This window comes from Bidens hawaiensis, unplaced genomic scaffold (assembly GCF_021521415.1).
Source record: "Bidens hawaiensis isolate Kalapana, Puna unplaced genomic scaffold, B.hawaiensis_p1.1 tig00002977_1, whole genome shotgun sequence".
Lineage (NCBI taxonomy): Eukaryota > Viridiplantae > Streptophyta > Magnoliopsida > Asterales > Asteraceae > Bidens > Bidens hawaiensis.
This window is the reverse complement of record NW_027491160.1, coordinates 2,094,783-2,112,922: the sequence shown is the minus strand read 5'-3', so window position 1 is coordinate 2,112,922 and position 18,140 is coordinate 2,094,783. Positions and strand designations below refer to the sequence as shown.

Genomic DNA, 18,140 nt, shown 5'->3' with positions numbered 1-18,140 from the left:
TGGATAATCCAGGTGAAAACACACTGGTCATCTTGTTCCCAATGTGAATACTCTGTATCGGTTTTTAAAGGATGTGGTGGATCCCCTGTAATGTGAGAACTTCTCCCCTACCTCCAATTGCTTTTTTCATCAGTGTTGCCCATATGGAATAGTTATCTCCACCCAGTTTAGTTCCTAAAGAAAGGTTCTCGGAGTTGGCTGTTGTTGGCTGTGTTCCGAGACTGTTCCTTAGAAGTGCAGCAATTTTCATCGTCAATTCATCGAGAACTTGATTATTTTGGGTATCAGCATCCGTCATCTTGTTGAAGACGGATCGGAATTTCCAGGATCAAACGCGCTTTGATACCATGTTAACTGGTAATCAGAGATTTTATTTATTGAGTTTCTTTTTTTCTTCTTTTTACAAGGAGACAATAACAACCCATATATAGAGAACCTAGGACTCTATACAAGGAAATATATTAAACTGATTGATAACGAGGAGATTATGGCAGCCTGTCTATTGGCAAGATTATAGTGGTCAAGCTTTGACTGCTGCTGTTTCTCCATGATTAGAGCGCTTCCAAATTAGGCCGAATATTCTAACACTACGTTCTCCATCTACACCGATGTTAGTCACCGATGTAGGACTTACATATCCACCCCCTTAGGGAGCCAACACCTTCGCTAGCACACCGGCCCGACGTCGTTGGACATACATCTCCACCCCTTTAAGGAGCCCAAGTCGGTTACAGCATCCCTAAAATAAGTTCAATTGGAGTTTGTTTTAAGTCGATTACCGATAAAATGAGAATCCTTTCTAGGCTATTTAGACAAAAGGAAAATGACTTTGTATTTGATCCTCACTACAATAATTATGAAAATACAAAGAATAATTAAGTTTAGATTAAATATAAACTAAGACAACCAAATTGTTTTGAGTTACCAACTCCTTTTGAGCATTCCCAGCCCATTCCCTATCCTATATCCATATATATCATATAATTACACTAAAAATTACTGTTTTTTTTCTCTCTTGTTTAATTAAATAATATTTTGTATACCTTTATCATTATCTTTTCTCTTTCTTTCACTCACAACCACTTTTAGAAAATATTAAAAAATTATACGATATAAACAGTGAAACCTCAAATTTAACTTTCTCTTATAACATTTTCTCCCTCCTCTACTCACAACCACTCATAACCATAACATATAATTTACAAATCATCCTCACATATTTTTAGGAAACGGGCTGAGAATGCTCTTAGCTAAGGGTGGCAAAACAAACCCAAATGGGTTGTTTTGGGTCAATTTGGATAACTTTTAATTGAGATGGGTCATGATGGATCAAAAGAATTTTGCAAGAAGGTCAAGATGGATTAGGAAAATGCTAGTGACTTTTGATTATAGGTTAGAATTGGTTTGTTTAGGGGTTAGAATGGACTAAAAACAAGCTTTATCCAATTTTATTTCAAACAAAATCCACGGAACCGAATAGAAACCGAGAAATCGAAACTGAAATCATCGAAACCGAACATATACCGAAACTGACCAAAATCATAAAAAGCAAAACCGTAGTGAAAAAAAAACTGAAAAAACCAAACTTGAATCAAGACAAAACCGAGTTATTTATTTATTTATTTACGAACGAGGATGACGGAGGAAACACTTTAGTTATTTTACTTTTTGCGTTTTCGATTTATATTTTGAGTTATTATTTTTTTATTAATTTTTCTGAATATTTTTTTGAGGGGTTTGAAACCATTTGTATTTTAACCTTTACTTAGTTTAAGATGGGTTAACTTTATTCATCTTGACCCATACATATCCTAAACTGAATAAAACTGAGAAATCAAAACCGAACAAAAACCAAAAACATTGAACACGAAAAAAAAAGCAAAAATGAACCGAAAAACCGACCCAGAACTGAGTCGAAACCGAGTTTTTTACTTATTTATTTTTTATTTTTTTTATGAACGAGGATAACGGGGGAGACATTTTAGTTATTTTAGTTTTTGCGTTTTTTATTTATATTTTGAGTTATTAATTTTTTATTAAATTTTTTGAATATTTTTTTGAGAGGTTTTTGAAGCTCTTTACATTTTAACATTTACTTGGGTCAAGATGAATTAACTTTATCCATCTTGACCCATACCCATCCTAACCCTCTTTTTTAAAAACCCATCCTGACCCATCACCCAAATCCAACCCAACCCACTCATATTACCACCTATACTCTTAGCCCATTTAGATAACCGGATTACATAAATCATTTTTGTTACATGGTTTTAAGTATTTTTGGTTAAAATTAATGTCTTTGACATGAATAAATATACGTGGTTTATTAAATTCAACTTGTCAACCCATTTTGACATGCTAACTTGTTTGACCGGTTTAGGTACTTGCACATCATGTTAGGGTTGATGTACATCATTCGGGGTCATCAATAATCAACTCAAACTGTTAACCCACAAATCGTACACTAATTGTATCTAGTTACATTTTATACTTTGATTTTTTTATGCTAAAAAACTCATCACTCAATTGAACAGTACACCAATAACATAATTAACAGAATAAAACATCAACTTGTAATATAAAAATATAGCCTTGTTGGAGATGCAAGGCCATCACTTCCTTATGAGTACTTATGACCTTTTGAGTTTTACCTGTTCAATTATCTTGAGACCTTCAAATCCATGTCTTCTCCGTCGACATCTTCACTCGCACCAACACGATCATGGATGTATGAAGTGTTCATAAGCTTTAGAGGTGAAGACACGGGACACACTTTTGTTGATCATCTTTACACAGCTCTTGTTCAGAAAGGAATACATGCATTCAAAGACAACAATATGCTCCCTTCTGGGAAATCGATCTCTCCAGAGCTTCTGCGAGCCATTGAAGAATCGAGGTTTGCAGTAGTTATACTCTCAAAAAACTATGCCAGCTCTTCTAGGTGTTTGGAAGAGTTGACCAAAATAATGGAGTGCCAGGATCAGATGGGGCAGAAGGTGTTACCAATGTTCTACCATGTAGATCCATCTGATGTACGAAGACAGAAAAGAGACTTCGCAACAGCCTTCGAGCAACATGAAGAGAATCTCAAGGGAGTGAAGGATAAAATGAACAACTGGAGGAAATCTTTAACTACAACTGCTAATTTATCTGGCTGGCATATCTCCGCAGAAAGCGGGTTAGTATTTAAAATATACTTTTGTTGATGAATTCATGAGTAAGTTTTATTAGAACTTATAAACATTATTAGGTTGATTATATTATTATTGTAACTCAACTTATGATTATAAACATTATGCAATACCATTACAAACGGTTGTAATTTGGTAGCAAACCGTCACAACAGTTTATCAGGCAATTACCTGCTATAATTTATGTAAATATGACAAGATAATGCACGGTACCAAGATTAATCAACACCACGGTTAACCCACCCTTTTGTTCTTTTACATTCGATACATTATTCTTGTGATTGTGTTTGTGTTCCTGATAGCCATCAAATTTGCATTTGTATAAATTTTATAATAAGCAAAACCCCCCCAACAGACACTAAAAAGTTATTACAAAGTGTATATATAAGAGGTTGGAGTGTCTTAGAAGTTAGATATGAGATTAATAGTTAAGACATAAGAGTATACTTAGTAAATTCTAAATAAATGTGTGTACGTTTATTTTCTACGGCGTTTATGCTTTGTTTGAATCATCAAGTAGTTTAGTTTATTCTAAACAATGGATTATAAATATCCTCATTTGTGGGTAATTAGCTACATTAGTGGGTTCTTGCAGATTTATAGTCTCTTTTGTAATTAACTTGCTAACAATGGTTTTTATATATATATATATAGTGGTGAATCTGCTCATATCGACAAGATTGTTAATGAGATCCTGCACAACATACAACCTGATGCTTGGGATACTAATCTAATTGGTATAGATTCTCGTGTGGATGCATTAAATTCTTTAATGAGCATAGAAGCAACGCAGGAGGTACGCATGATAGGGATACATGGAAAGAGAGGAATAGGAAAGACAACTATTGCTCAAACTTTGTTTCGAAGAATAGCATATAAGTTTGAAGGCAGTAGCTTCATTAACAATGTTAGAGAAAATAGCTCTACCTTCAAAGATATATGCCTGTTACAAGAAAAGATTCTTAAAGATATTCTAGTAGTTCAGCAAGGGTTTATGATTCAGGGCCCTGATCACGGAGCCGAGATGATAGAACATAGATTCAGGAATAAAAAAGGGTTCTTCTTGTCCTAGATGACGTGGATGATTTCAGCCAGTTAGAGTACTTAGCTGCAGAACATAAGTGGTTTGGTCCTGGAAGTAGAATCATTATAACCACTAGAGATGAGCACTTGCTATCAGATGTTGAATACAAATACAAGCCTCTTGTTTTACTTATGGATGAAGCTGTTGAGCTCTTCACTAGGCATGCTTTTCGAAAGAATAGCCCTCCAGATGAGTTCAAGGACCTTTCAAATCGTGCGATATGCTTGACTGGTGGTGTTCCTCTAGACCTGAAAGTTTTAGGTTCTTTCTTTCATGGAAGAAAGAAAATAAGTGTGTGGGAAAGTGCTTTAGCTAGACTAGAAAAAATAAACAGTGAGATATCCGACACACTGAAGTTTGGTTTTGATCATTGAGATGAACTGTCAGTAAAAGATCGATGTTAATAGAAAGGGGAAAGTGAATAGGAGGTTGTTATGTATCTAATTTAGTTACGAAATCCGTTAAAACTACATCGTTTTGATTAAAATGAATAAACTCCCTAATATAATCACGGGGAATTCTCTAAATGGTTCCACCACCCTCTTCTACTTTTTCTTTCTTTCCTAATAACGAAGAACAACATTTACCCGTTGATACCTCGGACGAATGAGCCAGCTACAACAGTGCATTATGTTTCGACTGTTGTACTCTAGGAGACACAAATTCTCAATGGGGAGAGTTGAAATTTGTTTTAAGTGAACCATGTTGAACACCGAATCCACAATCACAACCATCAACGATGATCTACTCATTTTGCAATAAAGAACAAAGATGAAGACTTATTTTGAAATTCTATCATCACGTTCATACAAAAGTGTATTTCCCAAGTTCATGGGTATTTCATTCATTGTTTGTTTATTATACGATATTGTATTAATCGGTTTTCCATGAACAACGAGAGTATCATTACTATTATTTATGACTAATTTAATAAAAGGTGGACAACATACTACACTTTACAACCATATAGGTGTAGAATTTTTTTCTACCGGGATCAACTAGTATTTATGAAGCTGAATATGTCAGATGTGATAGTTAAAGTTTGTAGATTTTGCGATCATGGATTTATGATAATTCCAAGTTTAAGGAGCTGTTAGGAATATATATATATATATATATCTTAAATGAATAAATAAAGAGTTTTAGAATAGGAAAAGTCTATGTTAATTTTTTTTTAACGAACATACCAAGTCAGTCTTTCTGAGACAGGATGTCAACCGTTCATACTAATTTCCATTGTGTCTCCGTCGCAAAGCACGGGCTCTCCCACTAGTTATACTAATTAATTTATTATGTATATGATGTTTCGGGTTAATAAAACTATATCATTTACATATTAGCATTTGACCTATTCTAAACACACCTTTCCTAGTACTATTAAACTCATCATCCAATTTGACACTACACCAATAATACCAATAATAAAATAATTAACAGAGGACCACATCAAGTAATACAAAATGTACCCATGCTGGAGATGCAAAGCCATCACTTCCATTTGGGTGTTGACTTTTTGCGATTTGTCTATGCAATTATCTTGAGACCTTTAATGGCATCTAAATCAATGTCTTCTCCATCTTCATCTTCCTCTGTACCTACACGATCATGGAGACATGATGTGTTCTTAAGCTTCAGAGGTGAAGACACTCGGCACAATTTTGTTGATCATCTTTATAATGCTCTTGTTCAGAAAGGAATACATGTATTCAAAGATGACAAGATGCTTCCTTTGGGGAAGCCGATATCTCCAGAACTTCTGCAAGCCATAGAGGATTCCAAGACTGTGGTCGTTATTCTCTCAAAAAACTATGCCAACTCTTCATGGTGTTTAGATGAGTTGGCTAAGATCATGGAATGCCAAGATAAGGTGGGGCAGACGATCCTACCAGTGTTCTACCATGTAGATCCATCTGATGTACGAGGACAAAAAAGAGAATATGCAAAGGCGTTTGAGCAACATGATGAGAAGTTTAAAGGAATGAAGGATAAAGTGAACAAATGGAGAGAAGCTTTAACTTCAACTACTAATTTATCTGGCTGGCATATCTCGGCAGACAGCGGGTTAGTGTCTATCCCAGTTCGTTGATGAATTCATGAGTTAGTTTGCATTCATATAAATCATAAAATAATCAGCCAGCCCGCCCCATCCATACAAACTACAAATGGTTTAAAAAAGTATAAGACGGTTGAGTTTCGATTAGTGTATAGTGAGTTTTCTTAATAAATGTGTGTTAGTTTATTTTCAAGGGTGTTTATGTTTGTTTGATATAGTCAAGTGTTTTGATCATTAAGATGAGCTGTCCTAATAGTGGGTCCTAATCTCCATACTAGTAGCAGTCAACTACATTCGTTTCTTGTTTATTTCTTGGTTATTTTACACCTTGCTTGTGGTGCGTGCATATAATGTATATATGTGTGAACCCTCGGGTGGACAAAAGTGAAATTGCACTAATTTTGATGTTATTTTACTAATGTTGTGAAAATAACGTTAAAAGTGGCGGAAGGTTAATCAGGCATCATGTGGTGGTGTTGACAGCCGAAAGACAAGGGTACATGCACCAATCGGCTGGTGTGCCGATGGTTGAGTGTTATGTGTCTTATGTCCATGGCTTGATGCAAAACTACTATCGAGCCAGGAGTCTCCCTGGAAGTAGCCTTTCTATTCCTACGGGGTAGAGGTAGGCTGTCTACATCTTACCCTCCTCAGACCCTACCATAGCTTTGCTATTGGTGGGATTACTGAGTACAATGATGATGAAGATTGAACCAGAACTCGTTTAACTGGCTGTACTTAATGTAAACAAGTTTCATCCTCATGAGAACATCTTAGGTGGTATATGCGTAATTTGTTTTTTAAGAAGTAAAATGTCTGCAGTTTGCAAACCATATATGCTGACCTCTGTAGAAGAAAAGGTGGATCAAAGGTCTACAGTCTGTAATAAGAAGGTTGTTTGTTTTTCAACTTTTGCAAATTGGTAAAATAATAAATAAACCGATTTTTTTAAACTTAAAAGAGTTTTTCAATGTGCAATTTTAAATAGTAGTTATACAACACTGAAGTAATATTTATTAAACCACAATAAGAGTTTTTTTTAAATTATTCATTCCATACTTTGCATTAACTGCTCAGCAATTCCATCTTATACACCTCATATGGCATGCCCTTTTGGCTTACACTTCTCTAGTTTAGGGTTAATAATTCAATCTCCTCAAGCAAAAACCGAACCTAGGTCTTTTCAATGTGAATAATCAAATGCTACATACATTGATTTCATCTTTCAAATACATGCATGAAAACCTAATTACTAATTTCAATCTCATCACGAGAAAATTTTAGCAAATAAAACATTCGAAGGCTGTTATTTCCACTCACAGTCAATGTCAAAGTTCGAAAGAGAAGATAAGTAGCGGCGGTGGCAGAGAGCAACAAAGATGAGCGGCAGCGAAGCCGGGTACAATAGGTTTATGCCTTGAGTGTTGGATTTCTATCAGTGGATTATATGGAAGGGCGACGCTGGTGGAGGGGCGACGGCCAGCAGAGGAGCGAGGGATGGAGGCTAGGTTGAGAGTTTGTGAAGAAGAACGATGGTTTATAAAGTTAGAAATAGGTTAAAAGAGGTAAAAAGAGGCTGAACCACATCTGCACCAAGAAGGGCATGCGCAGATGTTCTTTATGAAACGTTTGCGAAAAAACAAACACTCTGCGGAAGCTCATGTCTGCGAGTGGTCTGCACAGTGTAGACAAAAGAGCTTCCGCGAAGCTTTTTTCAGAAAACAAACACCACCTTAATCTTTTTCAACTGGAGATAGTTCTCTTCTACCAGAACCATCGAAATATCTACAACTTTTTGGAGCCTTACATTAATATGCATATTTGTCCATACAAGACATCATATTTGTTGTAAACTAAATGCCAACACATGCATGCTGCATCCGAGAATCACTAGGCAGCTTCAAAACACATCCTCCAAGGCTCCAATACTTAAAAGGTACCATATCACAATCTCCTCTTTCGTTAAAACTCTAGCTCCCATCTTCTAGCCTTTATTGATGCACAATGGTAAGGGACTTCATCTCTTTGTGCCTTCTTAGATTGATTGCCCTGATGATCGTTAATCCACCGGGGGGGATTTTCTATATATATGGGTTCCAACCTCGTCTCCTGGATTGCACGAAAACATAAAACAATTTCTCGGTCATATATAGAAGCAAAATACAAAGTTCTCGCCGAAACAGTGGTTGAATAAACCTTTTATAAACATTATTGAAAGAACTCGTGGCTTACATATAAGATTTTCCAACCCTTCGGTGTGATAATCTTGGTACAACCTACCTTGTTGCAAATTCAATCAGTATTTCTTGCAAGAACAAAGAATATTGGAGTTGACTGTATCACTTAATTAGAGAACAAGTTTTAAGAGGAAAGCTACATGTACAGTTCATGTCCACGGAAGATTAAATTGCAAACATCTTTAAAAAAACTCTTTCAACACATAGATTTACGGTTTATGCTCTAAGCTACAAGTCATTCCTTGGACTAAGCATGCAGGGGAATACTAGACACACTGTAATTAGGCAAATGTTAGAGGCAGTATTATATAAATATGGGTTAAGTATATAACCACATCTCTTGTACAAACCCTAATTACAATTGACAATACAATTACACATTTATTGCAAACACTTAAGAGTTTAACTTTGTTTAAATAGCAAATTATGAAATGCAAACAAGGAACCAATTCCTAAAGAATAATTCTACCAAGTCTATGACTCAACAACCTCACTAATTCAAGCAGTTCCTATTTCAATAATAATTATAGTTTGAAATACTTCTCAACACTCCCTCGTAATTTCAAAGTGTTGCAACTCTCATTCTTGTGCAAATATTAGTCAACTGTTCCAAGCCAACGTGCTTGTGAGAATATCTACTATATATTTGTTCTTGTGTTTAACATGCAAGACATTAATAATTCAATTTGCTTGCTTTCTACCAAGTTTTTGATGTAGTGAAACTTGATATCAATGTGTTTGCTTCTCCCATGGTATGCTTTGGTTAAAAATATGGCTGATGTGTGATGAAAACTGATTCAAACTCTTCTGCACGTGATGACTCCTGATTATGTGCTCCTGATTATTTGCCTTAGTTGTTTATTTTTTAAGAATAGAACGTTTGGTCAAGGTTGTTAAGCTAAGCCCGGTTCTTAGGGTTATAGCCGTTTTATTATTTTATCTATTTAAGAGATTGAATATCTCTATGATTGTATGCAAGTTCAAGTTATTCAATAAAATACTTAGAACCAATCTATCGTATTTTCACTTATCTCATATTCAAATCCATCAGATTGGTATCAGAGCCAATCTGATTTGATCCCTATTATCCAAAACCCTAACTCCTAAGTTCGATTATGTTGTACCCTCCATAGAGGTTGGTCAGGACTTATCTCAACTCACTCCAGTCAAGCTAATGGGATGCCTTCAATCCCAAGAGGAGAGAATTAACAACCGATCTCCACTAGAGAAAAAAAGCCCCAATGATGAACAAGCTTTGCAGGTAATGCAAGATGGTGGAAGATCCTTCAAGAACAACTCTTCCTTTAGAGGAAGAGGGAGACTCTCATTTAGAGGTCGAGGTAGGGGTAGAAGTCAAGACAAGGGAAAGATACCCCAATGCACAAATTGTAACAAACTAGGTCACTATGTCAAGGATTGCTGGTACCTCAAAGAACCTTCTAATGCCAATGTTGCAGCCGATTCTGAAGATAACCAAGAAGATGATCAATGTCTATTCATGGCTTGTGTTGATGATGGGATGCTGCTCATGGCAGACAATGAAGATAATAACAACACATCCTATTTGTGGTTTCTTGACTCGGGTGCCTCTAATCACATGACAGGGTCTAAAGATAGCTTCATCTCTCTAGACGAAGGGTTTACACTGAGTGTTAGGCTCGGAGACAAAAAGATTTTGTCAGTTGAAGGAAAAGGAACTGTGAAGATAGTCACACCTGGTGGGAATACACGATTTCTAGATGATGTGTATTATGCCCCTCTAATGGGGTACAACCTTCTAAGTGTTGGTCAGTTAATGAGGAAGGGATACTCCCTTCTATTTGATGATGGCAAGTGTTCAATAAAAAAGACTTCTGGTCAAATACTCATGCAAGTGCCTATTCAAAACAACAATATGTTCCCGTTAAATGCTGCTGAATCAGTACAAGAAGCAGCTACCATCACTAAACCCGCTCAGAAGCCCCTTGATGAAGTATCTGTTCTTTGGCACCAAAGGTATGGACATTACCACTTTCAAAGTTTAAAGCCTTTACATTATAAAGGGATGGTGATAGGGCTGCCTAGCATAAAACAAGCAGATAGATGTAAAGGTTGTGTGGTAGGAAAGCAGGCCAAAGAATCATTCCACTTCAAGTCTTGGCGAGCTACCAAGCCCTTGGAACTAGTTCATACAGAAGATATTTGTGGAGCTATGCAAGCTACTAGCTTGGGGGGAAGTAAGTATTACCTGTTATTTATTGACGATTTCACAAGAATGTGTTGGGTATACTTTATAACTGAAAAATCAGAAGCTTTCTCAAAATTCAAAATCTTTAAATCAATGGTTGAGAAAGAAAGTGAACATGTTATTAAGGTACTACGATCTGATAGGGGTGGGGAATGCACCTCTAATGAATTCAATGTTTTTTGTGAATCACATGGGATTAAAAGGGAACTAATTGTTCCTCACACACCAGAACACAATGGTGTGGTTGAACGAAAGAACAGGACGATTATGGGGATGACCAGAAGTATGATGAAACAAATGGGGCTGCCAAATCAATTCTGGGCCGAGGCAGTCGCCACTGCTGTTCATCTGATTAACTTGGCCACTACTAAAGCTGTAAGGAATAAGACTCCTCTTGAAGCCTGGAGCAACCGAAAGCCTACTGTCAATCACCTAAAAGTGTTTGGGTGTGTGGCATATGGTCTTATTCCTTCTCATTTTAGAAAGAAGTTGGATGCCAAATCTGAAAAGTGCATATTTATTGGGTACTCAACACAAAGTAAGGGCTACAGGTTGTATAATCCTGATACTAAGAAGTTTGTTACTCGAAGAGATGTTATTTTTATGGAACAAGAAAAGTGGGTCTGGTGCAGCTCATCAAACAATACTTCACAAACCTACTACACCGACCCTTTCCCAATTACTTATGAACAACCTACCTCACATGAGCCTACCTCAAATGAACCAACTCATGAACAAAACTCTACTCAATCAATTTCCTCCAACTCAACTCAATCTCCTAACCTTCAATCACCTACCCAATCACAAACAAACACTCAATCAGATTCATCTCAGGTCTCCTCCCAACCAAATGATCCATCCATTTCAACCAATTCACCTTATTCAAGCAACCCTACCAGTCCATATATTCATTCTCCTAGACTGCATAGACAACATAGTCTGAAAGATCTCGGTGAGGTGTATGATAAAGCTAAGGAGATTAATGTTGATGAAGATTTCTATGCATGTCAATTTGCACTAAATGCCACCGACCCCTCTACTTATCAAGAAGCCATTCTCATGAAAGAATGGCAAGTGGCAATGAGTGAAGAAATGCAGTCAATAGAGAAAGACAAGACGTGGGAGCTGGTGAAACTTCCTAGTAACAGGAAAGTGGTTGGGTTAAAGTGGTTATTTAATACTAAAGTAGGGCCTGATGGTAAAGTGGTGAGGTATAAAGCGAGACTTGTAGCTAAGGGGTACACTCAACAACATGATATTGATTACCAAGAGACGTTTGCTCCTGTAGCACGGTTTGAAACAATAAGAATTGTGTTGTGTGTTGCTGCTTAAAGAGGTTGGAATGTGCATCAGTTGGATGTCAAATCTGCCTTCCTTAATGGCGATTTGAATGAAGAAATATATGTGGAGCAGCCTCTTGGGTTTGAAGTAAAAGGCAAGAAAGATCATGTATACAAGCTAAAAAAGGCTTTGTATGGGTTAAAACAGGCTCCTAGAGCCTGGTATGCAAAGATTGATAGCTATTTTCTCAGCAATGGATATCAAAGAAGTGTGAATGAACCAACGTTATATGTGAAAAATGATGAAGAAATGGGAGATATGTATGTGTGTCTCTACGTTGATGACATAATATGTACCAGCTCCTCTCCTGATCTTATTGAATCGTTCAAGAATGGTATGAAGCAAGTGTTTGAAATGACAGATTTGGGCCTTTTGAAACACTTCCTTGGATTGGAAGTAAAGCAAACCAGAAATGGGTTATTCCTAAGTCAAGAAAAGTATGCTAAGGGTTTAGTGCTGAAGTTTGGTCTTAAAGATTGTGCCTATGAGGTCACTCCAATGAATACTAGTGAAAAACTTCTTATTGAAGATCAAGCTGACAAATGCAATGAAGTGACCTATAGAAGTCTGGTTGGTGGTCTGATCTACCTGACTCACACAAGACCTGATCTAGCTTATGCGGTTAGTATGATTTCAAGGTTTATGCAGACTCCATCTAAGTTACATTATGGAGCAGCTAGACGAATCCTTAAGTATGTTGCAGGAACTTCAAGTTTTGGGCTGTGGTATGCTAATGGAAGTGAAGTTTGTTTAACCGGATTCACTGATAGTGATTGGGCAAGCTGTGGTGATGATAGAAAAAGTATATCAGCAAGTGTGTTTAATCTTGGAAGTGGTGCTGTTACATGGAGCTCGAAGAAGCAATCAACTGTTGCTCTCTCAAGTACTGAGGCAGAATACATAGCTGCTACTTCTGCCACTTGTCAAGCCTTGTGGATAAGGAAGATCATGACTGATCTTGGTATTAAACAAGAAGCAGCCACTATCTTGATAAGTCCACGATCAACCTGAGCAAAAATCCGGTTATGCATAGTAAATCAAAACATATCCAGCTCAAGCATCATTTTGTTAGGGAAATGGTTAACCAAGAGCAGGTCAAGCTGGAATATTGCAACACTAATGAACAATTAGTTGATGTACTTACTAAGGCTTTAACTCGAGAGAAGTTTGTCTATTTTAGACATTGGCTAGGTGTTATGGAGCTTGAATCAAGGGAGGGTGATGAAAACTGATTCAAACTCTTCTGCACGTGATGACTCCTGATTATGTGCTCCTGATTATTTGCCTTAGTTGTTTATTTTTTAAGAATAAAACGTTTGGTCAAGGTTGTTAAGCTAAGCCCGGTTCTTAGGGTTATAGCCGTTTTATTATTTTATCAATTTAAGAGATTGAATATCTCTATGATTGTATGCAAGTTCAAGTTATTCAATAAAATACTTAGAACCAATCTATCGTATTTTCACTTATCTCATATTCAAATCCATCAATATGTTGTCATAATAAACTGTCATGGACCTCTTTGCTACTCTTGAAACAGTTCATGCAGTAACTTTGGAAGCCATGGTGCTTGACATGCCGCTACAATATGCTTGGCTTCGTAGTGGACAACACCGCTACCTGTTGCTTCTTCTTCTTTTTTTTTTAAAAGGGCATTTGCCTGGCAAACATTTATAACACTAAAAAACTTTTTCAACCTTTAAGGGGGCATACCCCCTTCACCTTTATCTCCAAAACATGATTCGGTGACAAAAATTAGGCTCATGCTCCAATTAAAAAAATACATGCCGAAGTGCGCGCTCTTCTATTCATCAACTGAACTAGTCCAGTAGCTATTGGTATATCCTATCAAAACAAGTTGATCTACTTAGCTCAAATCTAATTGCACAGAACTCTTCTGACATCCTCAAGATGAAACATCGAAGTTTTTTGCATAAATTGGAATCAACAAGTTTAAGGTTGCTTTAAGTAAAATATTTGGATATTGAGGATTGTCATAGCGTGTTAAGGAACAAGGAATTGGTATTCTTTTAAGATGTTGAAGAGGAAAGTGCAAGCAAGAAGAAAAGGTTATGCAATTCAAGTGAGTCATAGGAGACTGATGATGAATAAATCACAATATATTTTGTATTTAAGAAATAGAATATCGATACATTTTGTATTTATAATTGGGTTAAGAAATAGAAGATATCGATACTCAATATTTGAAAACAAATATATAAATGAATAGTATGCATTAATAATTTCCTAATTCTATACTTACTCAAATTTCTTTTACGTTGATTTACACATTTTCTGCAATGCTCTTTATACACAGGGGTGAATCTATATTTATCAACAAGATTGTTAATGAGATCTTACTCAATATACAACCTAGTCACAGGGATAATGCTCTAGTAGGTATAGAGTCTCACGTGGAAGCATTAAATTCATTATTGAGCATAGAAGCAACACAAGAGGCACGTATGATAGGGATAATCGGAATGGGGGGGATCGGAAAGACTACTATCGCACAAACTTTGTTTAGAAGAATTGCATATAAGTTTGAGGGCAGTAGCTTCGTTATAAATGTTAGAGAAAATAGTTCTACTACCAAAGATATATGTTTGATACAAGAAAAGATTCTTAAAGATATTCTAGTACTGCAGCAAGCGTTGATGATTCAGGATCTCGAGCATGGAGCCAATATGATGCAACTCAGATGAAAGAATAAAAGGGTTCTTCTCGTCCTTGATGATGTAGATGCTTCCATTCAATTAGAATACCTAGTTGGGGCACGCAAATGGTTTGGTCGAGGAAGTAGAATCATTGTAACCACTAGAGATGAGCATTTGTTATCATATGCCGATGACATATACAAACCTGCTCTTTTACTTACGGATCAAGCTATTGAACTCTTTAGTAGACATGCTTTTCGAAAGAATAATCCTCCACATGAGTTTAAGGACTTATCAAATCGTGCAATATTTTTTACTGGTTGTCTTCCCCTTGCTTTGAAAGTTTTAGGCTCTTTCTTTCGAGGAAGAAATAAAATAAGTGACTGGGAAAGTGCTTTAGCTAGACTTGACAAAACAAAATATACTGAGGTTACCAACACACTGAAGTTTAGTTTTGATAATCTACATGTTCTCGAGCAAAAGATATTTCTAGACATTGCATGTTTCTTCAAGGGAAAAGATATAAAAGACGTGACTAGAAAACTTGATAGCTTTGGTTTTCACCCAGTGATAGGGATCGAGGTTCTTATCGAAAAATCTCTAATTACTGTTACATATGGAAAGATAGATATGCATGACCTCATTCAAGAATTGGGTCAAAAAATAGCTTGTAAGGATTACTCGAACAGTAGGCTATGGAAACATCAAGAAATTACTGATGTTATCAAGAAAGAGGAGGTATTAAAGCTATTCCTTTATAAAAGCTACTACTATCTAGAAGCAAAAAAATAATAATAATAATAATAATAAACAAATAAAAAAAGGTTTCAAGAATTACTACAATTTTGTTTTGGTTCCAGGAACTAAAGAGGATTGAAGCAATAATCGAACCACATCAAGAAGAGAAGCTGGATTTTAGTGCTGATGTTTTTAAAGCCATGAAGAATCTTCGTTTACTTGATGTTTACCATAATTTCACTTCTTGTGAACCTACCTTTCTTCCTGATGAGTTGCGATGGCTTTGTTGGGTTCAATACCCATTTCCTTCCCTGCCACTAGAAAACATGCAGAAGCTTGCGGGTTTGGAATTGTCCTATGGAAAAATAAAGCATTTATGGGATGATCAAAAGGTATTAAATTTGTAAATACATGGAGTTTGTTAGAAACATAGAATGTCATGAATCATGATCTATCATGCTTAGACATTTACCTAGATAAATTTTGCATTGATTTTTATTTGTGTTCATTTTATATATACATAACCTGGATTGTAAATTATTAATTTATGTTTTTGTAACCAGGTTATGCTGAACTTAAAATATATCAGATTCTGCTATTTATCATCTTTGGAAAGGTTTCCAGACGTCTCAGGCGCCCCTAACATCGAGAGGTTACTTTTGTCAAATTGTCAAAACTTGGTGGAGGTTCATGAGTCTATTGGATCTCATAAGAGGCTTGTTCGGTTGGATATGCTTAATTGCTCAAAACTTAGCCGTATCCCATCCAAACTGGACATGGAATCATTAGAAACTTTGATTCTCATCAACTGCTATAGTCTAGAAAGATTCCCAAAATTCTCTTCAAGTATGTCTAAACTGTCACATATAAATCTTCATGGTTGTCACGGGATTAAGGAACTGTCCTCATCGAGTAGACATCTATCAAAACTAAGATTTTTAAATCTTGAAGCATGTACGGGTCTTGCAGAAATTCCAAATTCGATATATGAGTTAAAGCATCTCAGAAAGCTTTGTCTTCATGATTGTCGTGGCTTGCAGAAATTACCTGAGGAGTTTGGAAGCATGGAAAATTTACAAGAGCTTCAGCTAGGATCTAATGACTACTTTACTCCCTTTGAAGGGCAGGTAGAAACCATTAATTTTCACGTGCTGACAAATTTGTGCTCCTTGAGAAAACTGGATCTCGGTTGGAGACAAATAGGAGAAGAAGATTTCCCTGAAAATCTTCATGGATTATCCTCCCTGGAAGAATTAATTATAAGCCACAACTCAAAATTAACTCAGTTACCTGCAAGCATTTCCCACATTTCAGCTCTTAAACACCTAGAGCTGGATGAGTGTACCCGACTTCAAATTTTGCATGCACTTCCATCAGGAGTACAAGTAGTGAAGGCAAGTCGTTGCAGCTCACTAGAAAAGATAGATGATTTATCAAATGAGCATGAGTGCTTGTATATGATATGGCTCCTTGATTGCCAGAAACTTCTATTTAATCAAGAGAATAAAAGATACCTTGATATGATGTCTAACGAAACTTTCATTAAGGTAGCTAATTAATTTATATCTCACTTAGTTTAAAAGAAAAGTAAAAGGAGAGATGCAATAATGTGCATCTAGAGACTGAAAACACCATATGCATATGCACAAATCTTAAAATATTACCAAATTCTCCGCATTTGTTTCTCTGGCCTCTTACAATAGTTTGTAGAACTAACCATTAATGTTTTATGTTTTGTTTTGAATACAGAGATGGGCCTATGTAGATCATGCTTTATCTATTGCTATCCCTGGAAGCCAGATTCCAAGCTGGTTCAAGGAACAACACGGGAATGAAATAGCATTGAAGTTGCATCCCAAATGGCAATCCCATGTCATGGGGTTTGCAATATGTGGTGTGTTTAAACAGCCGACGATACATCCTTACCATCGTGTCCAATTCAGATATGAAAAGGATGCAATAATATGTGATCCTAAATCACCAGTTGATTCTAATAACGCTCTCACAACATCTACATCTGTTAATGAGAATTTGTGGATTGGCTTTATACCATTCAGTAGCTTTGTGCAAATGCGTGATGACAATCATCTTCAACATGACGACTGGTCTAATATTATGGAAGGAAATCTTATCGTGACTGTTGGATTAAGCTATCATAAAGCTGTAAGATGCGGGGCACGCGTTGTCTACAAAGAAGATGCAGAGTCAATCCAACAAACGAATTCATGCATCTCTTATTACTGGAATTGGGACCTTTTTTATATGTCTCATAATACTATCTTGGCTTGCGACCCCTTACCTTATAAATAGTAATGCCTTGTATGTTAGTGTATAAAACCGAGTAGAACCACTTAAATTTGTGAACAGTGTGAATCTCGATTTATATGGCATGGTTGGTGACATTGTTAGTAGTTTATTATATTATGAAATTGTACCTAACTAACACATACGAATAATATCAGCTCGATTAAAGATGCTATTATATAAGGAGCACAAAAACTAAGTGTGGTTCACTTAACGTGTCACAAGGCTATGTTCACAACCAAAATCTACAATTACATTTACGATATTAATTGAAGGGGACGAGGGTAGATTACTTGTTCTCCAATTTGATG

The 18,140-nt window shown here is 36.2% G+C and overlaps 1 protein-coding gene and 1 pseudogene across 2 annotated transcripts; both read left to right on the top strand.

Moving 5' to 3' along the window:
* The first annotated feature begins 1,324 nt into the window (after positions 1-1,324).
* Positions 1,325-17,842, top strand: LOC143621909 (TMV resistance protein N-like; annotated as a pseudogene). The gene is made up of 7 exons (XR_013151614.1): positions 1,325-1,402; positions 2,670-3,178; positions 3,846-4,435; positions 15,036-15,525; positions 15,648-15,917; positions 16,089-17,072; positions 17,275-17,842. The product of XR_013151614.1 is annotated as a TMV resistance protein N-like (transcript).
* Positions 5,791-14,990, top strand: LOC143621837 (toll/interleukin-1 receptor-like protein). Its single transcript, XM_077093142.1, has 2 exons — positions 5,791-6,336; positions 14,448-14,990. The coding sequence occupies exons 1-2, from the start codon at positions 5,825-5,827 to the stop codon at positions 14,833-14,835; spliced, it is 900 nt and encodes a 299-aa protein (XP_076949257.1). The 5' UTR covers positions 5,791-5,824; the 3' UTR covers positions 14,836-14,990.
* Positions 17,843-18,140: the final 298 nt, after the last annotated feature.

What these genes read in the sequence shown, in the direction of transcription:
- LOC143621837 (XM_077093142.1), top strand. Translation starts at nt 5,825, where the DNA reads ATGGCATCTAAATCAATGTCTTCTCCATCTTCATCTTCCTCTGTACCT. An exon ending in CATATCTCGGCAGACAGCGG is followed by an intron (nt 6,337 to 14,447) that starts GTTAGTGTCTAT and finishes CTTTATACACAG; the next exon opens with GGGTGAATCTATATTTATCA.